Source organism: Zonotrichia leucophrys, unplaced genomic scaffold, assembly GCF_028769735.1.
Source record: "Zonotrichia leucophrys gambelii isolate GWCS_2022_RI unplaced genomic scaffold, RI_Zleu_2.0 Scaffold_362_52200, whole genome shotgun sequence".
NCBI classification, from domain to species: domain Eukaryota; kingdom Metazoa; phylum Chordata; class Aves; order Passeriformes; family Passerellidae; genus Zonotrichia; species Zonotrichia leucophrys.
The window spans coordinates 5,000-19,858 of record NW_026992567.1 but is presented as its reverse complement, the minus strand read 5'-3'; the positions used below and the strand labels follow the sequence as shown (position 1 = coordinate 19,858).

Here is a 14,859-nt window from a genome sequence, read left to right as displayed (position 1 = left end):
AAAAACACCCAAAAATACCCCAAAAACACCCCAAAACCCCCCAAAACCAGCCCCCGCCCTCAGCCTCAGGTGAGAGAGACCCCCAAAAACACCCAAAAACCACCCAAAAACAGCCCAAAAACCCCAAAAACAGCCCAAAACCAGCCCCCGCCCCCCAGCCTCAGGTGAGAGAGACCCCCAAAAACACCCCAAAAACAGCCCAAAACCACCCCAAAACACCCAAAACCAGCCCCCACCCCCAGCCTCAGGTGAGAGAGACCCCCAAAAGTACCCCAAAAACACCCCAAAAACAGCCCAAAACCACCCAAAACCACCCAAAACCATCCCTCGCCCCCAGCCTCAGGTGAGAGAGACCCCCAAAAACACCCCAAAAACAGCCCCCGCCCCCCAGCCTCAGGTGAGAGAGACCCCCAAAAACACCCCAAAACCAGCCCCCGCCCCCCAGCCTCAGGTGAGAGAGACCCCCAAAAACACCCCAAAACCACCCAAAAACAGCCCAAAAACACCCCCAAAACACCCAAAACCATCCCCCGCCCCCCAGCCTAATGTGAGACAGACCCCACCCCAAAATACCTCCCAAAACACCCCAAAAACAACCCCAAAAACAGCCCAAAACCAGCCCCCGCCCCCAGCCTCAGGTGAGACACCGAAACACCCCAAAACAGCCCAAAAATACCCCAAAAACAGCCCCGGCCCCCCAGCCTCAGGTGAGACCCCTCCCCCCCCTGAACTCCCCCCACGTCCCCATCTCTCTGTCCCCCCCCCCCATGTCCCCTCGTTGGTGCTGTCCAAGCCATGTGCCCCCCCATGACCCCGCAGTGACCCCATTTCTCTCTCTGTCTCCCCCCCAGCCCGCAGCTGTTGGTACTGTCCAGTCCCTGTCAACCCCCCCAATGTCCCCCCCAAGTCCCTGTGTCCCCCCCATGTCCCCCCTGACCCCATTTCTCTCTGTCTCCCTCCCAGCCCGCAGCTGTTGGTACTGTCCAGTCCCTGTCAACCCCCCCAATGTCCCCCCCAAGTCCCTGTGTCCCCCCCATGTCCCCCCTGACCCCGTTTTTCTCTCTGTCCCCCCCCAGGCCGCAGCTGTTGGTGCTGTCCAAGCCCGGGGACCCCCCCGGGCCCCCCCCCCGGCCGGAGCTGGTGGCACTGGCCGCGCAGCTGCAGGGAGGGGGGCGGGGCCTGACCGTGCTGGGGGCGGTGCTGGGCGGGGCCCTGCACGAGGAGCTGCCCCGGGCCAGGGGGGCTGAGAAGGTCAGAGGTCATGGGGGGTCACGGGGTCATGGGGGGTCACGGGGGTTCATGGGGGCGGGGCCGGACCATACTGGGGGCGGGGCTGGGCGGGGCCCTGCAAGAGGAGCTGCCCTGGGCCAGGGGGGCCAAGAAGGTCGGGGGGGGGTCAAAGGTCATGGGGGGTTAATGGTGGGGTCACAAGGGTCATTGGGGGGTCACAGGGTCATGGGAGGGTCATGGGGGGTTATGGTGTCATGGGGGTCATGGGGAGGTCATTGGGGTGGGGGCTGGGGGGTGTCCATGTCCCTGACCCTGACCCAATGTCCCTGTCCCTGTGGCTGTCCCCGTGTCCTTGTCCCCATGTCCCTGACGGTGTCCCTGTCCCAATGTCCCCATATTCCATAACCCTATCCCCATATCCCATATCCCTGATCTTGTCCCCTGTGCTGTCCCTGTCCCTGTGTGTCCCCAGGCGCTGCGGGTGGCGCTGTCCCGGGCCGGTGTCCCCCTGTCCCTGTGTGTCCCCATGTCCCTGACAGTGTCCCCTGTCCCTGTGTGTCCCCAGGCGCTGCGGGTGGCGCTGTCCCTGCCGGTGTCCCCCTGTCCCTGACAGTGTCCCCTGTCCCTGTGTGTCCCCATGTCCCTGACAGTGTCCCCTGTGTCCCCAGGCGCTGCGGGTGGCGCTGTCCTGGGCTGGTGTCCCCATGTCCCTGACAATGTCCCACTGTCCCCTGTGTGTCCCCAGGCGCTGCGGGTGGCGCTGTCCCGGGCCGGTGTCCCCATGTCCCTGTCCCCTGTGTGTCCCCGTGTCCCTGACAGTGTCCCCTGTCCCCTGTGTCCCCAGGCGCTGCGGGTGGCGCTGTCCCTGCCGGTGTCCCCCTGTCCCTGTGTGTCCCCATGTCCCTGATGGTGTCCTCTCTGTGTCCCGTGTGCCATATCCCTGTCCCTGTCCCCATGACCCTGATGGTGTCCCCTGTGTCCCCAGGCGCTGCGGGTGGCGCTGTCCCTGCCGGTGTCCCCCTGTCCCTGTGTGTCCCCATGTCCCTGACAGTGTCCCCATGACCCTGATGGTGTCCCCTGTGTCCCCAGGCGCTGCGGGTGGCACTGTCCTGGGCTGGTGTCCCCATGTCCCTGTCCCCTGTGTGTCCCCATGTCCCTGATGGTGTCCTCTCTGTGTCCCGTGTGCCATATCCCTGTCCCTGTCCCCATGTCCCTGACAGTGTCCCCTGTCCCCTGTGTGTCCCCAGGCGCTGCGGGTGGCGCTGTCCCTGCCGGTGTCCCCCTGTCCCTGACAGTGTCCCCTGTCCCCTGTGTGTCCCCAGGCGCTGCGGGTGGCGCTGTCCCGGGCCGGTGCCCGCGGTTTCGTGCAGGTGTTGGTGACCCCGGAGCCGGGGGCGGGGCTGGCGGCGCTCGTGCAGGGGGTGGGGCTGGGGGCGCTCCGCCCCAACACCGTCCTGCTGGGCTGGCCCCGCCGCTGGCGGCAGCAGCCCGACCCCGCCAGGGCCGCCAGGGACTTCGTGGGTACGCTGGGGACACCGCGGGGACAGCGGGGGATTGGGGACATTGGGGGGACTGGGGACACTGGGGGCATTGGGGCATTGGGGACACTGGGGGCAATGGGGGGATTGGGGACATTGGGGACAATGGGGGGATTGGGGACATTGGGGACACTGGGGGCAATGGGGGGATTGGGGACAATGGGGGGATTGGGGACAATGGGGGGATTGGGGACATTGGGGACACTGGGGGGATTGGGGACATTGAGGGGATTTGGGACACTGGGGGGACTGGGGCATTGGGGCATTGGGGACAGTGGGGGCAATGAGGGGATTGGGACATTGGGGACAATGGGGGGATTGGGGACATTGGGGGGATTGGGGACAATGGGGGGATTGGGGACTGGGGACACTGGGGGCATTGGGGACACTGGGGGCAATGGGGGGATTGGGACATTGGGGACATTGGGGGAATTGGGGACAATGGGGGGATTGGGGACATTGGGGGGATTGGGGACAATGGGGGGATTGGGGACACTGGGGGCAATGGGGACTTCGTGGGTACAGGGACATTGGGGGAATTGGGGACATTGAGGGGATTGGGACATCAGGGACATTGGGGGGATTGGGGACATTGGGGACACTGGGGATATTTGGGACATTGGGGAGAGCGGGGGGGGATTGGGGACAGTGGGGGGGATTGGGGACAATGGGGGCAATGGGGACTTCGTGGGTATGGGGACACTGGGGGGACATTGGGGACAGCAGGGGGATTGGGGACATGGGGGGATGGGGGACATTGGGGACATTGGGGAGATTGGGGACAATTGCGGACATTGTGGGAGATTTTGGACATTAGGGACATTGGGGACATTGAGGGGATTGGGGACATTGGGGGGATTGGGGACAATGGGGGTACATTGAGGGGATTTGGGACATTGGGGACAATGGGAGGATTGTAGACATTGTTGACACTGGGGACATTGGGGTGGGGGCACTGGGGGGATTTGGGACATCGCGGGGATTGGGGGGATTGAGGACGTTTGGGGGATGGGGACATTGGAGACATTGGGGACATTGGGGGCAATGGGGAGGATTTGGGATATTGGGGGAATTTGGGACATTGGGGACATTTGTGACAATGGGGGCTTCGTGGGTATGGGGACACCGGGAACAGCAGGGGGATTGGGGCGATTTGGGACACTGGGGGTATGGGGACATTGGGGACAATGGGGACAGTGGGGTAATTGGGGGGATTGGGGACAATGGGGGGATTGGGACATTTGGGACTTCATGGGTACGAGGGACACTGGGGAGACTTTGGAAGGATTGGAGATATTGGGGACATTGGGGGATTGGAGACATTGGAGACATTGGGGACATTGGGGACAATGGGGACATTGAGGGGATTTGGGGGGATTGGGGACGTTGGAAGGATTGGGGGCAATGGGGACATTGAGGGGATGGGGACAGTGGGGACATTGGGGACTTTGTGGGTACGAGGGATATTGGGGACAGTGGGAGAATTGGGGACATTGGGGATTGGGGGGTTTGGGGGAATTGGGGACATTGGGGGGGATTTGGGACATCAGGGGTATTGGGACAATGGGGACATTGGGGACATTGGAGGGATTTGAGACCGTGGGGACTTAGTGGGTACGGGGGACATTGGGGACATTGGGTGGGTTGGGGACATTGGGGATACTGGGGGGATTGGGGGCACTTGGGGACTTTGTGGGTACAGGAGACATTGGGGGGACATTGAGGACAGTGGGGGGATTGGGGACATCGGGGGGATTGGGGACTTGGTGGGTATGGGGGACATTTATGGGGGACATTTATGGGGGATTGGGGACATTGGGGACATTAAGGACTTCATGGGTACGGGGGATATTTGGGACAGCGAGCAGACTGAGGAAATTGGGGACAATGGGAACATTGAGGGCATTTGGGGACACTGGGGGGATTGGGGACTGTGGGGGACACTGGGGGGATTGGGGACATTGGGAGGGACACGGGGAGGGACACAGGGGGGACATGGGGACAATGAAGCAGGAGGGTCTGGTCACCAGGACGATGCGGGGCGGTCACACAGTGACACCTGGGGATGTCCCTGGTGTCCCTGCTGTCCCCGTGTGCCAACTGATGTCCCCTCGGTGTGTCCCCATGTCCCCTCGGTGTGTCCCCCTGTCCCCTGTGATGTCCCCTCGGTGTGTCCCGCTGTCCCCTCTGATGTCCCCTCTGTGTCCCCAGAGCTGCTGCGGGTGGCGGGCGCGGCGGGCCGGGCCCTGCTGGTGTCCAAGGGCGGAGCGGAGCCCGGCCCGGTCCCGGGGGTGTCCCCGGGGGTGTCCCCGGTGCCGGGGCTGTCCCCGGGGGTGTCCCCGTGCCCGGGGGTGTCCCCGGGGGTGTCCCCGGGGGGGTCCCTGGATGTCTGGTGGGTGGTGGGCACCGGGCGCCTCCTGACGCTGCTGCCGCTGCTGCTCCGACAGCACCCGGTAGGGGGCGCCGTGGGGCGGGGCCTCAAAAGGGGCGGGACTTGAGTGGGCGGGGCTTGAATAATGAGGAAAGGCTTGGATTGTGTGGGTAGGGATTGAATGGGTGGGGCCGGGGCTTGAGCGCTGGGCGGGGCTTGAATTGTGAGGGAGGGGCTTGAAAAATGGGGAGGGGCTTGAATGTTGGGGCGGGGCTTGGATTGTAGGGCGGGGCTTGGATTGTGGGGTGGGTCCCGAATAGTGGGGGAGGGGTTGAATGGTGAGGGTGGGGTTTGAGGGAGGGCGGGGCTTCAGATGTGGGGTGGGGCTTCAATCGTGGGAGAGGAGCTTGGATTGTGGAAGCAGGGTTTGAATGGTGTGGGGCGGGGCTTGAGCTGTGGGAGGGGCTTGAATAGGGAGGTGGAGCTTAAATGGTGGGGAGGGGCTTGAATAATGGGGCGTGGCTTGGGTTGTGTGGGCGGGGTTTGGCTTGTAGGCGGGGCTTGATGTGAGGGGTGGGGCTTGGATTGTCACCCATACCTGTGCCAGGTGTGGCGGGGGTGCCCCCTGCGCCTGTTCACGGTGGGATTTTGGGGGAATTTTTGTGGATTTTGGGGAGATTTTTTTGGGGATTTTTGTGGATTTTGAGGTCTCACCCTTTACCTGCCCCAGGTGTGGTGGGGGTGCTCCCTGCACCTGTTCACGGTGGGATTTTGGGGTGATTTTTGGGGATTTTGAGGGGATTTTGGGGGGATTTTGGGGCAGTTTTTGGGGGGATTTTTGGGTCTCACCCATATACCTGTGCCAGGTGTGGCGGGGGTGCCCCCTGCGCCTGTTCACGGTGGGATTTTGGGGTGATTTTTGGGGATTTTGGGGGGATTTTGGGGGATTTTGGGAGGATTTTGGGGTCTCACCCATACCTGTGCCAGGTGTGGTGGGGGTGCCCCCTGCGCCTGTTCACGGTGGGATTTTGGGGTGATTTTTGGGAATTTTGGGGTGATTTTTGGGGGGATTTTGGGGCAGTTTTTGGGGGGATTTTTGGGTCTCACCCATACCTGTGCCAGGTGTGGCGGGGGTGCCCCCTGCTCCTGTTCATGGTGGGATTTTGGGGTGATTTTTGGGGATTTAGTGGGGATTTTGGGGCAGTTTTTGGGGGTTTTTGGGGGGGATTTTTGTACATTTTGGGGTCTCACCTGTCCCATACCTGCCCCAGGTGTGGCGGGGGTGCCCCCTGCGCCTGTTCACGGTGGGATTTTGGGGTGATTTTTGGGGATTTTGAGGGGATTTTGGGGTGTTTTTTGGGGGGATTTTGGGAGGATTTTGGGGTCTCACCCATACCTGTGCCAGGTGTGGCGGGGGTGCCCCCTGCGCCTGTTCACGGTGGGATTTTGGGGGGATTTTTGGGGATTTTGGGGGGATTTTAGGGCAGTTTTGGGGGGATTTTTGGGGGGATTTTTTGGGGGGATTTTTGTGCATTTTGGGGTCTCACCTGTCCCATACCTGTGCCAGGTGTGGCGGGGGTGCCCCCTGCGCCTGTTCACGGTGGCGCTGCTGGAGGACAACAGCGAGCGGCTGCGGCGCCTGCTCGAGGCCGTGGTGCGGCGCCGGGGGCTGCCGGCACAGGTGCACGTGGTGGAGCTGGTGAGAGCCAAAAACACCCCAAAAATACACCTGGGACACCCCAAAAATATCCCAAAAATATTCCTGGGAACCCCCAAACTCTGCCCTGCCCTCCCCTGCCGGCACAGGTGCACGTGGTGGAGCTGGTGAGGGCCAAAAACACCCCAAAAATACACCTGGGAACCCCAAAAATACACCTGGGACACCCCAAAAATACACCTGGGACACACCTGGGACACCCCAAAAATACCCCAAACCCAGCCCTGCCCCACCCTGCCGGCACAGGTGCACGTGGTGGAGCTGGTGAGAGCCAAAAACACCCAAAAATACACCTGGGACACCCCAAAAATACATCAAACCCAGCCCTGCCCTGCCCTGCCGGCACAGGTGCACGTGGTGGAGCTGGGGAGGGCCAAAAACACCCCAAAAATACACCTGGGAACCCCAAAAATACCCCAAAAATCCTCCTGGGAACCCCCAAAATTACCCCAAAAATTACACCTGGGATACACCTGGGGCACCCCAAAAATGCCCCAAACAAAACACACCTGGTCCGTACTGGTTTATACCAGTCCAAACTGGTCTGTACCTGCCCATACTGGTCCGTACTGGTTTATACTGGTCCGTACTGGTCCGTACTGGTTTATACCGGTTTATACCAGTCTATACTGATCCATACTGGTTTATACTGGTCTGTACCAGTTTATACTGGTTTTTACTGGTCTGTACCAATCTGTACTGGTTAATACTGGTCTATACTGGTTTACACTGGTTCATACCAGTCCATACCTGTTTATACTGGTCCGTACTGGTCCATACCGGTTTATATCAGTCTGTACTGGTCCGTACTGGTCCGCACTGGTTTATACCAGTCCGTACTGGTCTGTACTGGTTTATACCGGTCTGTACCAGTTTATACCAGTCCATACTGGTCCGTACTGGTCCGTACTGGTCCATACTGGTTTATACTGGTCCATACTGGTCCATACCGGTCCATACTGATCCATACTGGTCTGTACTGGTTCATACTGGTTTATACCATCCATACTGGTCCATACTGGTCCGTACTGGTTTATACCATCCATACTGGTCCGTACTGGTCCATACTGGTCCATACTGGTCTGTACTGGTCCATACTGGTCCGTACTGGTCCGTACTGGTCCGTACTGGTCCATACTGGTCCGTACTGGTCCATACTGGTCTGTACTGGTCCATACTGGTCCGTACTGGTTCCCCCCCCAGCACGACGGCGCGGTCTCTGATTACACGTACGAGCGGACGCTGATGATGGAGCAGCGCTCGCAGATGCTGCGCCAGCTGCGCCGAGCCCAGGTGACGTCATTGCCCTGTCCGTGACGTCATCACCCTGTCTGTGACGTCATCGCCATCCCCATGGTGTCATTGCACATGTATGTGGCTTCATCGTCCTCCCTGTGATGTCATCGCCTTGCCGGTAACATCATCACCCTGTCTGTGACATCATCAACCCCCATGGTGTCATTGCTCACGTCCGTGACGTCATCACCCTCTCCATGATGTCATAGTCACAGCAGTGATGCCCTCAAGCTGTCTGTGACATCATCGCCCTGAATGTGACGTCATTGCCCTGTCTGTGATGTCATCGTCACCCCATGGTGTCGTTGTTCATGTCCATGACATCATCGTGCTCCCCATGACATAATCGCCCTGTCTGTGACGTCATCACTACCCCAGCATGTCATCACCCTGTCTGTGATGTCATCACCCCTCTCCATGATGTCATTGTCCTGCCTGTGACGTCATCACCACCCCCGTGGTGTCATTGCTCCTGTCCGTGATGTCATCACTCTCTCCGTGACATCATCATCCTCCATGTGATGTCATTGCCCTGTCTGCGATGTCTTCAGCCTTCCTATGATGCCATTTGCGGTTCTGTGATGTCATCACAACCCTGTGATGTCATCATCCATCCCCGTGATGTCATCATCCCATCCATGACATCATCGTCCTGTCTGTGACATCATCACCACCCCCATGGTGCCTTTGCTCCTGTCTGTGACATCATAACCCTCCCTGTGACGTCATTGTCCCTGTGATGTAATCGCCCTCACTATGATGTCATTGCACCTCCCCTTGACATCATTGACATGTCTTTGATGGCACTGCCATGTCTGTGATGTCATAGCTGTGTCTGTGATGTCATCACTAATCCCATGGTGTCATTGCTCAGGTCCATGACGTCATCATGCCTCCCTGTGACACCATAACTCTCCCTGTGACATCATCGCTGCTCTGTGATGTCATTGCCCTCCCCGTGACATCATCACACCTCCCTGTGATGTCATTACCCTCTGTGACATCATGTCTATGACATTGTTGCCATGTCCGTGATGTCATAGCCGTATCTGTGACATCATCTCCACCCCCATGATGTCATTGCTCATGTCTATGATGTCATTGCCCTATCCATGACATCATCACACTGTGTGTGATGTCATCACCACCCATGACGTAATATCTCCTGTTGATGATGTCACCACCCTGTGTGTGACGTCATCGCCCTGTCTGTGACATCATCACACTCTCTGGTATATCACCGCCCTGACTATGACATCATAACCCCATATGTGACGTCATCATTCACATCTGTGACGTCATAGTTCTGACAGTGACATTGTCACACCTGCCTATGATGTCATTACCCTGTCCATGACATCATCCCCATGTCCGTGACGTCATCATATCGTCTGTGATGTCCTGGTCACACTTGTGACATCATTTCTTTCCCCTTTGTGACGTCACAGGGAGGCCCCGCCCCCTCGCACCCGCCCAGCGCCGCCGAGGAGGACGAGGGGGGGGGAGGGGAACCCCGGAGAGGGCCCAGCCCGTGAGTGGAACTGGGAGGGACTGGGAGGGACTGGGATGGACTGGGAGGGACTGGGATGGACTGGGAGGGACTGGGAGGGACTGGGAGGGACTGGGATGGACTGGGAACAAACTGGGATGGACTGGGATGGACTGGGATGGACTGGGAGGGACTGGGATGGACTGGGAATGGACTGGGAATGGACTGGGAATGGACTGGGAGGGACTGGGATGGACTGGGAACAAACTGGGAGGGACTGGGAACAAACTGGGAGGGACTGGGAATGGACTGGGAGGGACTGGGATGGACTGGGAGGGACTGGGAATGGACTGGGAGGGACTGGGAGGGACTGGGACGGACTGGGATGGACTGGGATGAACTGGGATGGACTGGGAGCAAACTGGGAGGGACTGGGATGGACTGGGATGGACTGGGAGTGACTGGGATGGACTGGGAATGGACTGGGAATGGACTGGGAATGGACTGGGAGGGACTGGGATGGACTGGGAACAAACTGGGAGGGACTGGGAACAAACTGGGAGGGACTGGGAATGGACTGGGAGGGACTGGGAGGGACTGGGAACAAACTGGGATGGACTGGGAATGGACTGGGAACAAACTGGGATGGACTGGGATGGACTGGGAATGGACTGGGAGGGACTGGGAACAAACTGGGATGGACTGGGAGGGACTGGGATGGACTGGGAGGGACTGGGATGGACTGGGATGGACTGGGATGGACTGGGAACAAACTGGGATGGACTGGGAGGGACTGGGATGGACTGGGAGGGGGGGTTTGGGGCTCTGGGCTGTACTGGGAGGCTGGAGGGGGGGACACTGGTGGGGACTGGTCCATACTGGTTTGTACTGGTCTGTACTGGTTGGGTACGGACCAGTATAAACCAGTGCTGGTACGGAGGAGTATAATGAGTTTATACTGGTCTGTACTGGTTTATACCAGTTCAGACTGGTCCATACTGGTTTATACTGGTCCCTAGCAGTTTATACTGGTCTGTACCAGTCCATACCGGTTTATACTGGTTCATACTGGTTTATACTGGTCTGTACTGGTCAGGGGGAACGTCCAGCACATGCACTGGGACATTGAGGGGGGGCAATCAGTGGGGTCTGTACTGGTTTATACTGGTCCATAGCGGTTTATATGGGTTTGTACCGGTCTGTACCAGTCCATACTGGTTCATACTGGTCTGTACTGGTTCATACCGGTCCATACTGGTTCATACTGGTCTGTACTGGTCAGGGGGAACGTCCGGCGCATGCACTGGGACATTGGGAGGGGGTGATCAGTGGGGTCTGTACTGGTTTATACTGGTTTATACTGGTCCATACTGGTCTATACCGGTCTGTACCAGTCCATACTGGTTCATACTGGTCTGTGCTGGTCAGGGGGAACGTCCGGCGCATGCACTGGGACATTGAGGGGGAGCAATCAGTGGGGTCTGTACTGGTTTATACTGGTTTATACTGGTCCATAGCAGTTTATATGGGTTTGTACCGGTCTGTACCAGTCCATACTGGTTCATACCGGTCCATACTGGTTCATACTGGTCTGTACTGGTCAGGGGGAACGTCCGGCGCATGCACTGGGACATTGAGGGGGGGCAATCAGTGGGGTCTGTACTGGTTCATACTGTTCTGTACTGGTCCATACTGGTCTGTACTGGTCCATACCGGTCCATACTGGTTCATACTGGTCTGTGCTGGTCAGGGGGAACGTCCGGCGCATGCACTGGGACATTGAGGGGGGGCAATCAGTGGGGTCTGTACTGGTCCATACCAGTTTATACCGGTTCATACTGGTCTATACCGGTCTGTACCAGTCCATACTGGTTCATACTGGTCTGTACTGGTTCATACTGGTCCATACTGGTTCATACTGGTCTGTGCTGGTCAGGGGGAACGTCCGGCGCATGCACGCCGCCGAGCGCCTCAACGCCGCCATCTTGGCGCACTCGGGGGGGGCGGGGCTGGTGCTGCTGGACCTGCCGCCCCCTCCCCCCCCGCGGCCGCACCGGCCCCGCGAGAACTGGATCCGGATTGGGGGGAAAAACGGGAAAAATGGGAATAATGGGAATAATGGGAATAATGGGAATAATGGGAAAAATGGGAATAATGGGAAAAATGGGAATAATGGGAATAATGGGAATGGGGAACCTGGCCCCGCGAGAACTGGATCTGGATTGGGGGGAAAATGGGAAAAAATGGGAAAAATGGGAAAATGGGAAAAATGGGAATAATGGGAATAATGGGAATAATGGGAATAATGGGGAAAAATGGGAATGGGGGAAATGGGGGAACCCGGCCCTGCGAGAACTGGATCCGGATTGGGGGGAAAATGGGGAAAAATGGGAAAAATGGGAGAAAAAAACTGAGAAAAATGGAGGGGAAAAAAGAAAAAAAAAGGGGAAAAAAACCCAGGAAAAATGGGGGATAAATGGTGAAAAAACAAGGGAAAATGGGGAAAAAATGGGAGAAATTGGGAATAATGGGAATGGGGAACCCGGCCCTGTGAGAACTGGATCCGGATTGGGGGGAAAAATGGGAAAAATGAGAAAAAAATTGGGAAAATGGGAATAATGGGAAAAATGGGGAAAAATGGGAATAATGGGAAAAATGGGGAATAATGGGAATAATGGGAAAAATGGGAATAATGGGGAAAAATGGGAATAATGGGAAAAATGGGAATGGGGAACCCGGCCCCGCGAGAACTGGATCCGAACTGGGGGGAAAACGGGAAAAATGGGAAAAATGGGAATAATGGGAATAATGGGAAAAATGGGAATAATGGGGAAAAATGGGAATGGGGAAATGGGGGAACCCGGCCCTGCGAGAACTGGATCCGGATTGGGGGAAAATGGGAGAAAAAACCTGAGAAAAATCGGGGAGAAAAGGGGAAAAAAGGCAGGGGAAAAAACCCAGGAAAAATGGGGGATAAATGGTGAAAAAAAAAAAGGGAAAATGGGGAAAAATGGGAAAAAATCCGGAGGAAATGGAAAAAAATGGGAAAATGGGAAAAAACAGGGAAAATGGGAAAAATTGGAGAAAAAAGGTGAAAAAATGTTGAAAAATGAGGAAAAAAGCTGGGAAAAATGGGAATGAGAAACTCGGCCCATGGGTAAATGTATCAAAAAATGTGGGGAAAAAATGGGATTTTGGGAAAAATGGGGAAAATGGGAATAGGGAAAAAACAGGGAAAATGGGAGGGGGGTGGGGATTTTGGGAAAAATGGGGAAAACCAGAGGAAAATGGTGAAAAAATGGGGAAAATGGGGGAAAAAATGGGAAAACCAGGAGAAAATGGGGCAAGAATGGGAAAAATTGGGAAAAATGGGAAAAAATGGAGGAAAGAAGGAAAATGTGGGAAGGAAATGGGGGAAAAAACAGGAAAAACCAAGATAAAATGGGGGGAAATGGGGAAAATGGGAAAAGGGGTGTGGGGATTTTGGGAAAAATGGGGGGAAAAAATGGGAAAAAATCCGGGGGAAAATTGGGGGAAAATGGGAGAAAAAAAAAGGGGGGAAATGGGAAAAATGAGGGAAATGGAGAAAAGGGGGGGAAAACCCAGGAAAAAGGGGGAAAAGTTGGGGGAAATGGAGGGAAAAAACCAAGGAAAAATGGGGGAAAATGAGATAAAACTGGGGGAAAAAGGGAAAAAAACGGGGAAAAATGGGAAAAATGGGAAAAATGGGAATGGGGAACCCGGGCCCTGGGGAACTGTATCCAAAATTTGGGGCAGAAAATGGTGGTTTTGGGAAAAAGGGGGGAAATGGGCAAAAAATGGGACAAAAATTGGATAAAAGAACCCAGGAAAATGGGAAAAATGGGAAAAAATGGGAAAAAATGGGAAAAAATGGGAAAAAATGAGATAAAACTTGGGGAAAAATGGGGGAAAATGGGGGGAAATGAGGCAAAAGCCAGGAAAAGTGGGAAATGGGGGAAACTGGGGGTTACTGGGAGGGCACTGGGAGTCACTGGGAGTTACTGGGATGTTATTGGGGGTTACTGGGAGGGCACTGGGAGTCACTGGGAGTTACTGGGATGTTACTGGGGGTTACTGGGAGGGCACTGGGAGGTTACTGGTTTATACTGGTTTGTACTGGTGAGCCCTTGACGCCAGCCCAGACCTGGAGTTCCTGGAGGTGCTGACCGAGGGCCTGGGGCCGGTGCTGCTCGTCAGGGACGGCGACGGAGACGGAGACGGAGACCAGTGCTCCCAGTATGGAACTGGGGAAACTGGGGAGCCCTGAGAGCCCTGAGAGCCCAGTGCTCCCAGTATGGAACTGGGAATGGGCCCAGTGCTCCCAGGATGGGACTGGGGAAACTGGGGAGCCCTGAGAGACCAGTGCTCCCAGTATGGAACTGGGAATGGAGAGACTGGGGAGCCCTGAGAGCCCTGAGAGCCCAGTGCTCCCAGTATGGAACTGGGGAAACTGGGGAGCCCTGAGAGACCAGTATGGGACTGGGAATGGGCCCAGTGCTCCCAGTATGGAACTGGGGAAACTGGGGAGCCCTGAGAGCCCAGTGCTCCCAGTATGGAACTGGGAATGGGCCCAGTGCTCCCAGTATGGAACTGGGGAAACTGGGGAGCCCTGAGAGCCCTGAGAGCCCAGTATGGAACTGGGAATAGAGAGACTGGGGAGCCCTGAGAGCCCAGTGTGGAACTGGGACTGGGCCCAGTGCTCCCAGTATGGGACTGGGAATGGGCCCAGTGCTCCCAGTATGGAACTGGGAATGGGCCCAGTGCTCCCAGTATGGAAATGGGAATGGGCCCAGTGCTCCCAGTATGGAAATGGGAATGGGCCCAGTGCTCCCAGTATGGAAATGGGAATGGGCCCAGTGCTCCCAGTATGGAACTGGGAATGGGCCCAGTGCTCCCAGTTCACTCCCAGTGCTCCCAGTATGGAACTGGGACTGGGCCCAGTGCTCCCAGTATGGAACTGGGGGGTCCCAGTGCTCCCAGTATGGAACTGGGAATGGGCCCAGTGCTCCCAGTATGGAAGTGGGAATGGGCCCAGTGCTCCCAGTATGGAAATGGGAATGGCAATGGGGAGCCCTGAGAGCCCAGTATGGGACTGGAAATGGGCCCAGTGCTTCCAGTATGGGACTGGGAATGGGCCCAGTGCTCCCAGTATGGGACTGGGACTGGGCCCAGTGCTCCCAGTATGGAACTGGGGAAA

General features: G+C 57.0%; 1 protein-coding gene across 1 annotated transcript in view; it reads left to right on the top strand.

Annotated features, from left to right (window-relative positions):
- Positions 1–14,045, top strand: part of LOC135441595 (solute carrier family 12 member 4-like) — a 33,825-nt gene extending 19,780 nt beyond the window's left edge. The window contains exons 16-23 of the mRNA XM_064701155.1: positions 1,077–1,251; positions 2,553–2,751; positions 4,980–5,221; positions 6,707–6,838; positions 8,060–8,149; positions 9,601–9,683; positions 11,578–11,711; positions 13,805–14,045. Of these exons, the coding sequence (XP_064557225.1) occupies positions 1,077–1,251; positions 2,553–2,751; positions 4,980–5,221; positions 6,707–6,838; positions 8,060–8,149; positions 9,601–9,683; positions 11,578–11,711; positions 13,805–13,929 (1,180 nt within the window). The 3' untranslated portion in view covers positions 13,930–14,045. The remainder of the gene's footprint in view (positions 1–1,076; positions 1,252–2,552; positions 2,752–4,979; positions 5,222–6,706; positions 6,839–8,059; positions 8,150–9,600; positions 9,684–11,577; positions 11,712–13,804) is intronic.
- Positions 14,046–14,859: the final 814 nt, after the last annotated feature.